The 15923-nt window shown below is 43.7% G+C and overlaps 1 protein-coding gene and 1 long non-coding RNA gene across 3 annotated transcripts in view; one reads left to right on the top strand and one right to left on the bottom strand.

Annotated features, from left to right (window-relative positions):
• Positions 1-15923, top strand: part of LOC128510397 (uncharacterized) — a 39928-nt gene that overhangs the window by 15091 nt on the left and 8914 nt on the right. The window lies entirely within an intron of this gene.
• Positions 13057-15923, bottom strand: part of prpf6 (PRP6 pre-mRNA processing factor 6 homolog (S. cerevisiae)) — a 32279-nt gene continuing 29412 nt past the window's right edge. For both annotated transcript variants that reach the window (XM_053482652.1, XM_053482653.1), the window contains exon 21: positions 13057-13659. In XM_053482652.1, the coding sequence (XP_053338627.1) occupies positions 13507-13659 (153 nt within the window). In that variant the 3' untranslated portion in view covers positions 13057-13506. The remainder of the gene's footprint in view (positions 13660-15923) is intronic.

Genomic DNA, 15923 nt, shown 5'->3' with positions numbered 1-15923 from the left:
ATAGCGCTCCAGTTGTTGGTTGGTCCGTTCCGTCTGACCATTAGTCTGGGGGTGGTAGCCGGAGGACAGACTAGTGATGGAGTTGATCAGACAGCAGAAGGCCTTCCAGAACCGGGCGGTGAACTGGGGCCCTGTGTCCGAGACGATGTCTTTGGGGAACCCATGCAGGCGGACTACGTGTTCCAGTATCAGCTCAGCGGTGTCCTTAGCTGAGGGGAGTCCGGCGAGGGCCACCAGGTGAGCTGCTTTGGAGAACCGGTCGACGATAGTGAGGATAGTGTTCTTCCCTTCGGACACCAGCAGGCCCGTGATGAAATCTAAGGCGATGTGCGTCCAGGGCCGGCGAGGAACGGGAAGAGGTTGAAGCTCTCCGGGGGTTGGTCGATTGGTGTCCTTGGCCCTGGCACACACCGGGCACGCCTGAACGAACTCCTCGATGTCTCTCTTCATGGAGGGCCACCAAAATGCTCGTCTCACGAACTGTAGAGTTCTTCTGTTTCCCGGGTGTCCGGCGACGGGCGAAGAGTGACCCCACTGGAGGACCTCAGCTCGTAGTGGTTGGGGGACGAAGAGTCGTCCATGCGGCGCACCTGCCGGCCCGGCCTCCGCAGCCTGAGCCTGGCGGACCCTCGTTTCAAGATCCCACTGGAGGGGTGCCACGATACGTGAGGTTGGCAGGACAGGCACGGGGTCCGCCCGGGGGACGTCTTCCTCCTGTTGTCGTGATAGGGTGTCAGCCTTGGTGTTCTTGGACCCCGGGCTGTATGACAGATGGAAGTCAAACTGTTCGAAGAATAATGCCCACCGTGCCTGTCGTGGATTCAGCTGTTTGAGGTTCCGGATGGTGATGAGGTTCTGGTGATCCGTCCAGACGATGAATGGCTCACCGGCGCCCTGGAGCCAGTGACGCCATTCCTCCAAGGCCCACTTTATGCCCAACAGCTCGCGGTCCCCTACCCCGTATCGCTGCTGAATGGGATTAAATTTCTTGGAGAAGAAGCCACATGGGTGTAGCTTCTGGTCTGGACCTCGTTGGGAGAGAACAGCGCCAGCGCCCACATCCGACGCGTCCACCTCCACAACGAATGGTTGGTTGGCATCAGGATGAAGGAGAATAGGGGCGGTGGTGAATCGGTGGCAGAGTTCTCTGAAGGCCGTGATGGCAGCAGGAGTGAGTTGGAAGGGGTGAGATGCGGGCCTGGTCAGATTGGTCAATGGTGCTGCAACTGTACTGTAGCCCCGGATAAAGCGACGGTAGAAGTTCGCAAACCCGAGAAACCGTTGAAGCTGTTTGAGCGTCCTGGGTAGGGGCCAATGGCGCACAGCATCTATTTTCTGCGGGTCCATGGCCACACCCTGGGGCGAGATAACAAAACCCAGGAACGTGGTGGAGTGCTGGTGAAAAGCACATTTTTCCAACTTACAGTACAGCTGGTGGGCGAACAATCTCTTTAGGACAGCCCGGACATGTTGGGTGTGTTCTGTCATGGTGCGGGAGTAGATAAGAATATCGTCCAGATAAACGAACACCCATCGGCCTAACATGTCTCTGAGGACATCGTTGATAAATTGTTGGAAGGCCGAGGGTGCGTTACATAGTCCAAACTGGATGACCAAACTCTCATAGTGTCCTGTGGGTGTGATGAAGGCCGTTTTCCACTCATCGCCCTCTCTGATGCGCACCAAGTTGTAGGCGCTCCAGAGGTCCAACTTAGTGAACACGGTGGCACCAGAGAGGGCGTCCAGGGCCGAGTTGGTGAGCGGCAAAGGGTGTCGGTTCTTGATGGTTATCTTATTTAGCCCCCGATAGTCGACGCACGGGCGAAGTTCCCCCCCTTTCTTTTTCACAAAGAAAAAACCTGCGGCCGCTGGAGATGAGGAGGGCCGGATCGTTCCGTGTCGAAGAGCGTTGGTGATGTACTCCTCCATCGCCTGAGTCTTGGTCTTGGACAGAGAGTAGAGATGTCCACCGGGGGGAACGGAACCCGGCTGGAGCTCTATCGCCAGGTCATAAGGTCGATGAGGTGGAAGGTGGGTGGCTCTCCTCTTGCAAAAGACTCCAGCCAGGTCACGGTAGGCAGGAGGAATGGCGTTGAGGTCGACATCGGGGGCCTCGGACTCCGTGGAACACGTCCCAGCCTGGGCCCGTAGGCAAAGTTCAGTGCAGGTCGGTCCCCACTGGAGGATACGATTCTGATTCCAGGAGATGAGGGGGTCGTGCTGCAGCAGCCATGGGTAGCCGAGGATGATGGGAGGAGATGAGATGGAGGTGAGGTGAAGTTGGAGCTGTTCCTGGTGTTGGTCGATGATGAATGTGATTGGTTGGGTCTGGTGAGTGATAGGGCTGGATGAGAGGGGCCGACCGTCGACTGAAGTGATCTGAACTGGCTGGGATAAGGCCTCGATCTTCATCCCCAATTTTTTGGCATAAGTTGAGTCAATGAAGTTACCAGCGGCACCGGAATCGATGAACGCCGTACCTCGAACTCGTTTGTGGCCAAATTGGAGAGTTACCTGGACCGTGAGACGTGAAATGGTGGCGTTGGTCGTGATGGAGAGGTGGAGAGGGCTGGGCGTTTCCCGGGCGAAGTGGACAGATCGCCCGGTGATGTGCCGCTGACCCACAATAGGCACATAACCCCTCTCTGTACCGTCGTTCGCGTTCCGCCACGGTCAGGGAGGCGCGTCCTAGTTGCATGGGTTCCCCGGCTCCGGTGTCAACCACGGCAGGAGGTGGAGATCCGACAGATCCAGTAGTTGGGGCGGTGAGAGCAGTGGGTGGTCGTGGTACGGTGTAGGAGAAGGTGGGTGCAGGCGGCAGGGTCCTCGGGGCTGGCTTCGGGCGAGAGAGGATACGCTGATCGATACGGAGGTTGAGCTGGATCATCCCCTCCAGGGTGGCAGGAAGCTCTCGCCCGGCGAGCTCGTCTTTTATGCGTGGAGCCAGTCCCTCGTAAAAGGATGTCCGGAGCGCGGCATCTCCCCAGTCGGTCTGCACAGCGAGGGTCCGGAATTCAGCTGCGTACTGGCTCACGGACGATCCTCCCTGCCGCAGATGGTAGAGTTTGGTGTCGGTCTCCACCTCGCCCGCTGGGTGTTCGAAAGTAAGCCTGAGTTGGCGGGTGAACTCATTATATGAGTGCGCGGTGTCTGTATCCGCCCAGAGAACTGCCGTGGCCCACTCAGCTGCCTGCCCGGATAGCAACGAGACCAGAAGCGCGATGCGTAGCCGATCGGTGGAGTACCTGGTGGCATTAAACTCAAACACCAGATCAAGCGCTGTTAAAAACACATTACACTTTCCGTCCGTGCCATCCCATTTATCCGGAAGTGCCAGAAATACATCAGAAGAAGGGGGGGGAGGTTGGGGCGGCGCCGCGGCCGCCGCGATGGGAGAACGGCTAGCCGCGCTATCCACAGCCGCCCGGAGATCCGCGTTCTCCCGCCGGAGCGCCGCGACGTCTTGGAGGTCCCGGCGCAGATTAGCGATCTCCCCGGTTAGCGTGTTGATGAGCTTGGCGTGCTGATCTACCACGTCGCAGAGGTGCGCGTAGTCTGCTGGGTTCACCGCGGATGGCTCAGTCATTCTGTCAAGAACTAACCTGGAGTGACCAGAAGACGTAGCTTTAGCGGTTAGCCCTTTGTTGCGTGAATGGTAAACCCAAACGCGGAAAAACACGAGTAGGCAGGATACTCACGCTATTTGATCTAAGGACTCTCACGAATGGGGAGTAAGAGAAAGACACAATCTAACCTGCGTCGTATAAATACACACTCGATCAGGATTTTAAACCAAGAAGGTGAGTACTCACGGTTTGAAGAATTCCGACGTGACATCGGCGACTCAATGACTGAGCGAGGTGCTATGGTTAGTTTACCTCTTTTATACTTCCTGGTTCGCGACCGCTTAACTTCCGGGTCCTAGTGCTGGTCGCGTTCCGAGTGTGCATGACAGAATATTGCACAGGTGTGCCTTAGACTGTCCACAATAAAAGGCCACTCTGAAATGTGCAGTGTAATCACACAGCACAATGCCACAGATGTCGCCACCATTTGCCTCACGCAGTGCAACACATCTCCGTCGCATAGAGTTGATCAGGTTGTTGATTGTGGGCAGTGGAATGTTGGTCCACTTCTCTTTAATAGCTGTGCGAAGTTGCTGAATATTGCCAGGAAGTGGAACACGCTGTCGTATAAGCCGATCCAAAACATCCCAAACATGCTCAATGGGTGACATGTCCAGTGAGTATGCTGGCCATGCAAGAACCAGGATGTTTTCAGCTTCCAGAAATTGTGTACAGATCCTTGCAATATGGGGCCGTGCATTATCATGCTGCAACATGAGGTGATGGTCGTGGATGAATGGCACAACAATGGGCCTCAGGATCTCGTCACGATATCTCTGTGCATTCACAATGCCATCAATAAAATGCACCTGTGTTCGTTGTCCATAACATATCCCTGCCCATACCAGAACCCCACCGCCACCATGGGCCACTCGATCCACAACACTGACATCAGCAAACCGCTCACCCACACGATGCCACACTTGCTGTCTGCCATCTGCCCTAAACAGTGAAAACAGGGACTCATCCGTGAACAAAACACCTCTCCAATGTGCGAGACACCATCACCACAGGAGTGGAATATGACCATTTGCCCACTCAAAACGGTTACGACGACAAACTGCATTCAGGTCCAGACCTCGATGAGGACGACAAGCATGCAGATGAGCTACCCTGAGACAGTTTGTGCAGAAATTCTTTGATCATGCAAACCGATTGTTGCTGCATCTGTCCGGGTGGCTGGTCTCAGACGAGCATGGAGGTGAACGAGCTGGATGTGGAGGTCCTGGGCTGGTGTGGTTACACATGCCCTGCGGTTGTGAGGCCGGTTGGATGTACTGCCAAATTCTCTAAAATGCCTTTGAAGATGGCTTATGGTAGAGAAAACAATTTCATGAGCAGCTCTGGTAGACATTCTTGCAGTCAGCATGCCAATTGCATGGATTATCTCGGCAAAAGAGAAGTGCTCACCAACACAGATTTAGACAGATTTGTAAACAATATTTATTAGAGTAATCGGTCTCTTGTGTATGTAGATAATGTTACAGTTCTTTGAGTTTAGCTCATGAAAAATGGGAGCAAAAATAAAAGTGTTGCGTTTATATTTTTGTTCAGTGTATATACATGATATATATTGATATATATACAAGCACGCTGCTGGAACTAATTAGGCTTGCAATCGTTGCAATTGTTGACATACTGTATATTATTGTTATTAAAAGAGGCTGAGGCCTGAAAAACAGATGGGTTCCACCAGCACTCACAGAAGCTAAGGAGATGGCCCTTAGAAGAAATAGTCGGGGTACTGTTGCTGAAGATTTCTGGATAAAACTTCAATTCAATTAAATTTTATTTGTATAGCACTTTTAACAATTGTCACTGTCACAAAGCAGCTTTACAAAATCAAAAGAAATGATGAAAGTATAAAATAAAAAATATATAGATACAGTAGTCACACAAACAGTCTGTTTGATGGGTTTCCTGTTGAGTCTGTTTCCTGATCAGTCAGGTTTGTTGACAGTGAATCGATGGGTTGCTTTACTTCGCAGAGAGCCTATTTTCATGTCTGTGTTTTCTTCTGGCTCTACTTTTAGTCTGCTTAACTAAAAAGTAGACTAAAAGTATTTTTTTACCAGTTTACCATAATACACTACATCCATTAGTCCACCAGATCTGCTCCTTTACCTAAGCCAAATCTATTTATAAAAGTTCTTGGCTAAATAAATAAGTTTTTAGTTTGCGGTATTGACAAGCAGCCTGCATCTTTTGATTGAAGTAGGCATGGCAGGTCAAAAGACACTAGCAGTTCACACAGATACTGCTGCAAGAGACCATTTAATGCTTTATACATCAAAAGTACTATTTTAAAATTGATGCGAAATTTCACAGAGGGTCAATGCAGTGAGGATAAAAAGGGATGATGTGCTTGTATCTTCTGGTTCTAGTAAGGACTCTCGATGCTTCATTTTGGACTAACTGAAGTTTGTTTACCCCAAAGTGAACAACCAGACAGTAAAGCCTTACAATAGTCCAACCTAGCAGTGATAAAAGTATAAACTAATTTTTCTGCATATATTCCTTGTTTTGGCAATATTTCTGAGCTTAAAAAATGGTATCCTGGTAATATTATCTACATGTGCCTCAAATGAAAAACTGGAACCTATGATTACAGTACAAAAAGCTTGCTTCTAGATCCATGTGGTCCTATGACTAGAACTTCTGTCTCGTCAGGATTAAGCAGAAGGATGTAAATTAACATCCAGTTTCTTATGTCTTTTACACATTGCTCAACTTTATCCAGAGCTTACATTTTTATCTCATTACACATCTGAGCAGTTGAGGGTTAAGGGCCTTGCTCAAGGGCCCAACAGTGGCAACTTGGTGGTTGTGGGGTTTGAACCTGGGATCTTCTGAACCGTAGTCCAATGCCTTAACCACTGAGCTACCCCTGCCCATATAAACTGTGTGTCATCAGCCTGGAGGAAGCATGTAAAAAGAAAAAAGCAGTGGGCCTAAAATAAACCCTGTGGAACACCAAACTCCACTGGAGAACATGCAGAATAGTCACCATTTAAATCTCAAATTAAAATTTTATTTGTCACATACACAGTCATACACAGTACAATATGCAGTGAAATGCTTATACGACCGCCAGTGACCTTAAAAAGAAAAGAAAAAAAGGAATAGGAATAAATATTAATAAAAGTAATAAAATACAAAGGAAAATAAATGTAACTAGTAAAATTAACAACTGTACAAATAAGGGCATGTAAAAATATCACAAAAATAGAATATAGGAATATGGGGGGGGGGAATATATAAAATTTTTAAAATGTTTTAAAGTGGCATTAAAATGTCTTAAAGTGTCAGAGTGGCAAAGTGTCATGTGCAATGGCAGGTAAACATGTATAAAGTGACATGTGCAATGGCTTCAGACATGTAAATATGTATTGCATGAATGTGTCCATGATTGTCCAGTCAGTGTCAATGTTTAAAAGACTTTACTCCTGTGTGGTGTGATGTAATTGAGAGACCTTATCGCCTGCGGGAAGAAGCTCCTCCTTAGGCTCTCTGTGTTGGCCTTCAGGGAGCGGAATCGCTTCCCAGACCGCAACAGAGAAAACAGTCAATTTTTGAGATGGCTGAGGTCCTTCACAATCTTCCTGGCCTTGGTCCAGCACCGCTTGCTGTAGATCAAGTGCAGGTCAGGGAGCTCGGTGCGGATGATGCGCTCAGCTGATCGCACCACCCTCTGTAGAGCTCGTCTGTCCTGCATGGTGCTGTTTCCAAACCAGGTCGTAATGTTTCCCGTCAGGATGCTCTCTATGGTACAGGAGTAGAAATTCCTGAGCACCTTAGAGGGCAGTCTAAAGTCTCTTAAGCATCTGAGGTGGTAGAGACGATGCCGGGCCTTTTTTACCACGGTGTTGATGTGACAGGACCATGCCAGGTCCTGCGTGATGTGAACACCGAGGTATCGGAAGCTGTCCACTCTCTCCACTGGGTTCTCATTGATGATGGGGGTCTGGTAGTTCCTCTCCTGCTTTGTACTAAAGTCCACTATTAGCTCCTTTGTCTTGCTGACATTCAGGAGGAGATTGTTCCTATGGCACCAGTTCTCCAGATTTACAATCTCCTCTAGGTAGGCCGACTCATCATTGTTGGTGATCAGGCCCACCACAACAGTGTCGTCAGCAAACTTGATGATGGCGGTGGAGTTGGTAGTGGCCACGCAGTCGTGGGTGTACAAAGAGTACAGCAGGGGGCTCAGAACACAACCCTGGGGGGCTCCAGTGCTGAGAGTGAGTGCTCCAGTGGATGAGCTGAGTCTCAGGTGCTCCAGCTTGGTGGTGAGTGTGGAGGGAATTATGGTATTAAATGCAGAGCTGTAGTCGATGAAGAGCATTTTAACATAATTCCCTTTCCTAGTGTCCAGGTAAGTAAGTGATGTGTGGAGGAGATGAGAGATTGCATTGTCTGTGGAACGTTTCTGGCAGGATGAGGTTTCTTTGGGACAGAAACAATGATGGACTCTTTGAAGCATGTGGGGATCACCGACTGAGATAAAGAGATGTTGAATATCCCAGTGAACACAGGTGCTAGCTGGTCTGCGCAGGCTCTGAGAATACAGCCTGAGATGCCGTCTGGTCCTGCTGCTTTCCTGGTGTTTACTCTCTTGAAGGCTCTCCTCACGTCATGCTCGGTGATGATGAACGTGTTTCCGGTGCTGGCAGTGTCTTCCTGTCTGCAGCCGTTAGCGCTGCCAGCATTAGCATTGCTAGCGTCTTTAGCTGCAGCCTCGAAGCGAGCATAGAAAGTGTTCAGCTCGTCTGCCAGAGTCACGTCCGCGTTCTTCATACCGGTTGTTGGTGTTTTATAGTCCGTAATTGTCCTTAATCCCTGCCACAGGCTCCTAAAGTCACTCGGTTGAAGCTGTGACTCTAGTTTTCTCCCGTAGCGCTGCTTCGCCTCTTTCACCGCCTTCCAGATGCTGTATGATGCAGCCTTGTATGGTTCCATGTCCCCCGACGCAAGTCCCGTGTTGTAGGCAGCGGTGTGAGATCTCAGAGCATCACGGATGGTTTTATCCACCCACGGCTTCTGGTTGGGAAACGTTATAATAGTCTTTTTCTCTACGGTATCGTTTGCTAATTTCCCAATGAATCCCACATCGGAGCTGTTTCGGAACATGTCCCAGTCTGCGTCATCGAGTGCGTCCTGTAACGCGGCCACCGATTGGTCCGTCCAGCGCGCGACCTCCTTCTGAACCTGAACTTCCTGTTTCAGCCTTTGTTTGTATTTTGGCATGAGGAACATGGCGGCGTGGTCGGATTTACCAAACGGTGGGCAAGATTGTGCCTTGTAGCCGTCCTTGACCATTGTACAACAATGATCCAGTGTCCTTTCGCCCCTGGTGGGGCAGGTGATGTGCTGATAAAAGTTCGGCGCTGCGCGTTTGAGGTTGGCACAATAAGCGCAGCGTCCTGGTGCCGTAATAAGGCAGTGTCCATGTCCGCTTGTGGTGGAATATAAACGGCGCTGATTATGACCGATGTAAACTCCCGAGGTAGATAAAAAGGACGACACATGATGGACAGTAGTTCCAGATTTGGTGTGCAGGAGCGTGTGAGAGGAACATCGCTCGCGCTGTTGCACCAGCTGCTGTTCACCATTAAACACACGCCGCCTCCCCTTGACTTCCCCGAGTCCCGTGTCCTGTCCATGCGGTGAACCGAGAAGAACTCGGCCGGCTGGATGGCGTGGTCCGGCACCGCTGGGTTCAGCCATGTCTCGGTGAAGCAGAGGAGATTGCAGTCCCGAATGTCTCTCTGGAACTTTATCCTGGCCCTGAGGTCATCGAGCTTGTTTTCCAGTGACTGGACGTTGGCGAGCAGGATGCTAGGCAGAGGTGTGCGGTGTGCACGGGCTCTCAGCCTGTTCCTGACGCTGGCTTGTTTTCCTCGGGGCCGCCGCTTTGCGTCGCGTCCTTTGTTTTCCCTTGGGATCTCACTCGGCCAGCTCGGATCTGGAGTTAAAAACGTCGAATTGAGAGTACATTGTATACCAATAGAAACAAGAGTTTCTCAATCATAACTAATGTACTCCATGGTGGTAAGTTTGCCAATTTTAAAACGCTGAAGACTAACTTAAAAAACAAAAACAGAGAAAAGGTGGTCGGAGCAGTCGTGACGGCAGCCGACCTCACCGGCGCCGTTTTGTATCTCCAAACTGATAACAATTAGTCAAATAGGATCTGAGCCAGGAGAAGGCTGTTCACTTAATTCCTACTACATTTTCCAATCTGTGAAGGAGAGTGATATGATCAATGGTATCAAAAGCTGCAGGAGGTCTTTTACTACTTTAACAAATGCTATCTTTGTGCTGTCTATGATGCCAAAATCCTGAATACAGGTCATGTACGCTATTCCCATGTAGTTATAAACATAGCTGCTGCTCTACTATCTTTTCCAGAATCTTAAAGATAAAGGAGAGGTTTGATATCGACCTGTAATTGGACAGCTGACAGGGGTCAAGGTCAGGTTTCCTAATTAGTGGTTTAATGACTGTTAATTTAAAAGATTTTGGAGCATACCCACTGCTGAGTGAAGAGTTAATTATTTTCAACAAGGGTTCTGTTATCGATATGCTACTATCTACTTGGGGAAATGTGTTGGTATAGGATCTAATACACAGGTCAATGATTTTGCAGAAGAGATAATTAAACATTCATTCACCTCAAGAGGAGTAAAATATCTTAGGTTCTGATCTGATATGGTTAGTTTACCACCTGCATCAATTAAATTGTCTGGTATTAAAGCCAGATTTTTTTTTTATTGAAAAAGTTCATGAGGTCCTCACTACTGTATGTTGTTAATTTTACCAAGGTATTAAATAAAAATCTAGGATAATTTTTGTTATTTTCTATATGAGTGGACAGATACATCAATCTAGCAACACTAAGAGCATATTTACAGTTCAGGATGCTATCCTTCCATGCTATTTGAAATACTAAGAATTTAGCCATTTTACCAGGGAGCGAGTTTCTTATTTCTAATATTTTTTCTTTTAACTGGAGCTTCATTATCTAAGGTATATGTGCTATGGGGTCCGGCGGCAATCCAAACAAAGTTAATAACTCTGGAAAATGTGTGGTAGTGATGTGAATGTACGTTTAATGCGGTAATGCGGCGCTGTGCGTGCGTTATTACTATAACACAATTTAATTGAGAGAGAAAAAATGCTTGATGCCTTAAGATAATCTGACACTTAACTGCTTATAACTTTACTTCTACACCTTAATTTTAAATTGAGTGGAGTGTTTTCTTAGCTAATGCATGAGTTGTTGATGTGAATCAATTAATGCCACTGATATCATATATAGACTAGACAGGGTGTACCTAGCCTATTCCATTAATGCCGGTGGTTAAGCAGTGCTCTCGTATTGAAAGGTGCTACTTACTTTATATTATAACATGGTCATAGCGGCAAAAAGTTAGAATAGTTAGAAAAAAAGTTAGAATTCCATTAGAATTACCCACAAGGTGAAAGTTAATGAGAGTTCAAAGCTTCAGTAAAAAGTCACAAGCTTTGTATTCCTGGTCCTGGCCGAAAAAATGCCACTTGAATAATCCACAATGTAAGAATTAATGAGAGTTCAAAACTCCATCAAAGAATCACAAACCTTAATATTCTTTCAAGCTGGCAAAGAAAAACTCTAAGAATCATCATGAGAAGATTGAATGAGGGTCCAAAACATCAGCAAAGAATCACAAAACTTTACATCTATTGGAGCACACTGCAGTGTTGAGTTTTGTTATCTAAAAGCAGTTATGTGAAAAACCAAGAAGAAAAATATAATTGCTATAATTCAATAAAATTTTATTTGTATAGCACTTTTAACAATTGTCATTGTTGCAAGCAGCTTTACACAATCAAAAGAATTATTCAGGTTTGTATGGAATGCGAATGTGTATAAATCAAAATGGTCAGATAGTCCCTTTCCCCGTTGCTTATAAGCATTACTTAGATCAAACTTGGTAAAAAGTCCCCTGTAAAAGCCAAGGTAATGAGTGACTCAATGATGTTTTTGTTTATTGCTTCTCATTCAAAAAGAGAGAGGACATATAAGTGGCCCCTAGGGGCAGTTGTTTCTAAAGAAGAGATTGATGGCTTAGGAAAATGTCATGTTATTTGCCTAATACTGTCTTAAGATCCAGATACTTGGAGAGGACCCCAGTAAAGTCTGGGAACTACTACACAAACTGGGAAGGGAACTGTGTAGGGAACAACTACACAGACAGAAGGGAGAGAAGAAGGGGCCATATCATCATGGTAGAATGGATGAAAGGAGATAGACAGGAAGAGGACCATACCAAATTAGTGATCTTTGACCAGATTTTGTGTGGTCTCAATTCTGACTAAGAATCATCATGAGAAGAATATATAATATAGTATTTGGCTGGAGGGCTTGAAAATGCAACAAAGGGACAACCTAGCAACAAGGTACAATTTTGTCGTCCCTTATGAAGGTAGCTATTAATGTAGTGGAGGAGACCTAGAGCTAGATGAAATCTTCTTCAGCAAATCAGCCAAATAAAAAAAACATTGTTCCAAATGACAAGGAACAAATTAGTAGTTTATACACCCCAGTAAAAAAAAAAAAATATATCGTTTAACACATTATAAAAACCTGGAATAATAAGGCTGAAATTTCTAAATTGTTGCAAGACATATAGTCGGAAAAATCATGAATGGAGAACACTTACACAATTGAAGTTGCATGATAAAAAAAAGAAATCAACATTTCCATATGCACACAATGTGATAACTCACAGGATTAGCACTAAATAGCTGAGCAGCCATAGGAAAACCACTTGAGAACGGCTTTAATTTTCTAGGGAGCATAAAATGCAGCATTAACATGACTAGATGCTATGGAATAGTTGATGGTTTTGATGACAGGAACAAGACTTTGTGAGCATTGTGGAAGGGATTGGGTCTAATGAACAGGTTTGGGATTGGAGGATGAGATAAATTTGCTAAATTAATAAGTATTAAACTTTTTTTTTGTATTTAGCGTTTAAGTGATCTCCCATCATGCTCATTCAGGATGTTTTTTGCTCAGAACGATCCTTGGTTCTAATAATGCATTCCACAGTTATCAACCCAATTTTGTTAGTTTCAGCAATCTCCTTAACTGATTTTTTCCTCTTATTTCATATTGTGCACAGTATAGTTTTGTCACAAGGAAGTGTGTAGTATGAATTTATATGGAATTTCAAGGAAGGTGAACTGATATTCTAAAGAAAGTGAAAGTCTAATCAAGCTGATTAAACTTTTATCAATCACTGGCACCAAGTTTTAGTGACAATTGAGAACTAGTTGCTGTGCAATGATGTCCATGATGAAAAAAAGTTATTTGCATAGGTTCCCAAAGCATTATTATTGAGCCAACATGCATAAAGCTACAAATCTGTAACACTGACATTACTGAAATGCTGCTTGTCTTTATTTATTCATATTTATTACAGTTACAATGTCAACCCAGACTGTTTGCACATTAGAAAGTTGCTCAGTTACTAAAATGTAATAAGTTGACTAATACAATGGCTTCAAATATGCATTTCACTTGCTTCAGATCATTTATTGGTCAACTTGCTGGAAATGCACTGACAATAAAACCAGGATTAGATTTTTTATTTGTACAAATGCCAGTAGAAGACAGTTGATAACTGCATATTTAAACATAGTGTGCTGTCATGTCCTTGTGTGTGTGTAAGCACGTGCTGGACTACAAACTACACCTAGAAATGACCAGAACAGAGAGAACGAACGCACACACACACACAATCCCTTTAAACTTATAAAAAAAGACCCTGAAAGCTTTAAGCTCTTTATTAAAATAATTGAAAAAGATGCAGTAGTACCCGATAGACATTAATTAGAATGTGTTCTTAATATTGGCAGCCACAAGAACCAAGATTTCTCCAATTTTTTTCTGCCAGTTAAGAATGTGTTTGGATTCAGTACACCACAACTCTCCATGCCGAGGTTCGGAATTCTCACAGCGTTTCTTCACCTCCTCCTGCTGCTCCTGATAGCAGAGATTTCAAAACATTTGTATTAATGCATACTCAAATCACATTTCAGTAGAGAAATTTAGAAATTTCTAAAAATTTCAATCAATTTTTTTTTTTTTTATCTATTCTTATTCTAACCTGGATGTTAAATTAATTGTTACCCTTAATACTGGCCTAAGATATGGAAAAGAAAATAAAGGTTACTCAATTTGCTTTTTGAAGAATGTCATTAATTGAAAAGGATATATGGAGCAATATCCCGGACAATATTCAAAAGGAATTGCAAATTACATTTGCAATTGCGTTTCCCATATGTGGACGGACAAATTCAAAAGCAATTGCAAACTTTGCATTACCTTTTGCTGTTTCGTCTTCGTGAATGCACACTGACTGACAAATTTTTCCCAATACAACATGTCTTTTTTTATATTGCTTATTTTATAATCAAATTCGTTTGGTACAATTTGTAAATCATAAGCATAATCGCTAATTTAAGTTCTAATATAATATTTGATAGAGGTTATGTAGGGGGAGGGGCAATCCATGGAGGCATTTTAGCGCATAACATTACAAAAATAAGGTTCAATAGCTTTTTCGTTATGTGAATTACACATGTAAAACCAGTTGTACTATAATCCACTATCAGTTTCAGTTTGATTTCATTTTTATTTTTTTTTTCAAAAAATTAATAAAAAGATTAACTAAATTAATATTAAACTGAACATTGCTAAGGGAAGAGTTGTAGTTATTAGCAAGAATAGAGTGCATAATAGTACAGTTGGTTTTACATTTTCTAAATGCCAAATTTCTATAGCAAAAAAAAAAGTTATTGAATTTTGTTGATTTAATTGTCATTTCTGCTATAATAATAATAATAATAAAAATAATAATAAAAAAACACCCTCTCATTTAATAAATTATCTGTTTTATTGCTATAAGAATTGTCTGTGTAATCATTTATTTTAAAATGTACATTGAAATAATTAACAAACTTTGTTTAATTAACAAACAAATTAATAAACTAATAATCCATACTGTAGCCTAACAGTGTAATATGTTTAATGTCCTGTGAGGTATTTCTCTGTATTCTTCTGTAAAAAAACGGTTGCGTCTTGGTTATGCACTTTTTATACGGTCCCTTAGTGACTCCATCGCTATAAAGCTCCGGTAAGCAGAGTTTCTGAAGGATTTATCTCCAGCAGGCTGTAACAGAAGAAGATCTTAAAATATATATTTATTTGTAATAACTTCTCTGTCCACATCAGAGTAAGAAAATATGCGATTTGTCATTTTTGTGTGTTTATTTCTTGATAAACAAATGAGATAATCTTGGTTCACCTCCATTGCTTAAATTTTTCCCCTTGGTCGGCGACTGCGAGTAACGTCACTCCCCACACAATCCTGCCCCAAAGTATAGACCCACCCCTGATGCTGATTGACAGGTTTCTATGTAACGTGTTGGAAATGCAGTTGCATTTGAATTTTGGCCGGCTTGACGCGCAACGCAGAGAAATTGAAAAAGCAAACATGGTCATTGATTTTGCTATTTAAATATGGCAGACATGGGAAATACAAATGCAAATGGACTTTTCTTTTTAATTTGAAATTTGGCAGTCAGTGTGCGTTCACAAAGGCGAAACAGCAAACAGTAATGCAAAGTTTGCAATTGCATTTGAATTATGGCACACTTTGTGCGTCCACATATGGGAAACACAGTTGCAAATGTAATTTGCAATTCCTTTTGAATATTGTCCATTTTTTATATCGATCCATAAAAATAGACGTTAGAGATGCAAAACAAAATGCATGCATGAATGAATTTTTCCACAAAAATCATTTACAGTATGGTTAGTTAAGAAATTATAAGAAACAATAAGTATAATAGGAAGCGAGTGGGGATTTTATGTGGTGTTAGAAATGCATATATTCATCTGCACATTTGTTAGTATGGGCAGTTTGGAACTGTTTTTTTTTCCTACTACCAAAGAACATAATTAAACATAGTCAACTACAAAAAAAATATATATATATGAACGCATATGCATTTCTCTCATCTTTTCATGACTTAAATAAATAAATATATAAATGTAAACAATTGCACGATTCTGAATATAAAATGTATTTATTTTTAAATTATTTTTTTCTACTTTACAGACATTCATTACATTTACAGCTATTTAGATTCAATTAATTTATACCATGCAAAAATTAAAGGTAGATGTTATATAGTAAAACGTCTAAAGCCATTTTATCTTAGTCCATATATGAGAATTTATCC

This window comes from Clarias gariepinus, chromosome 22 (genome assembly GCF_024256425.1).
Source record: "Clarias gariepinus isolate MV-2021 ecotype Netherlands chromosome 22, CGAR_prim_01v2, whole genome shotgun sequence".
NCBI classification, from domain to species: domain Eukaryota; kingdom Metazoa; phylum Chordata; class Actinopteri; order Siluriformes; family Clariidae; genus Clarias; species Clarias gariepinus.
Note: the sequence above shows the minus strand (reverse complement) of the source record. Positions and strands in the feature narration are given on the sequence as shown.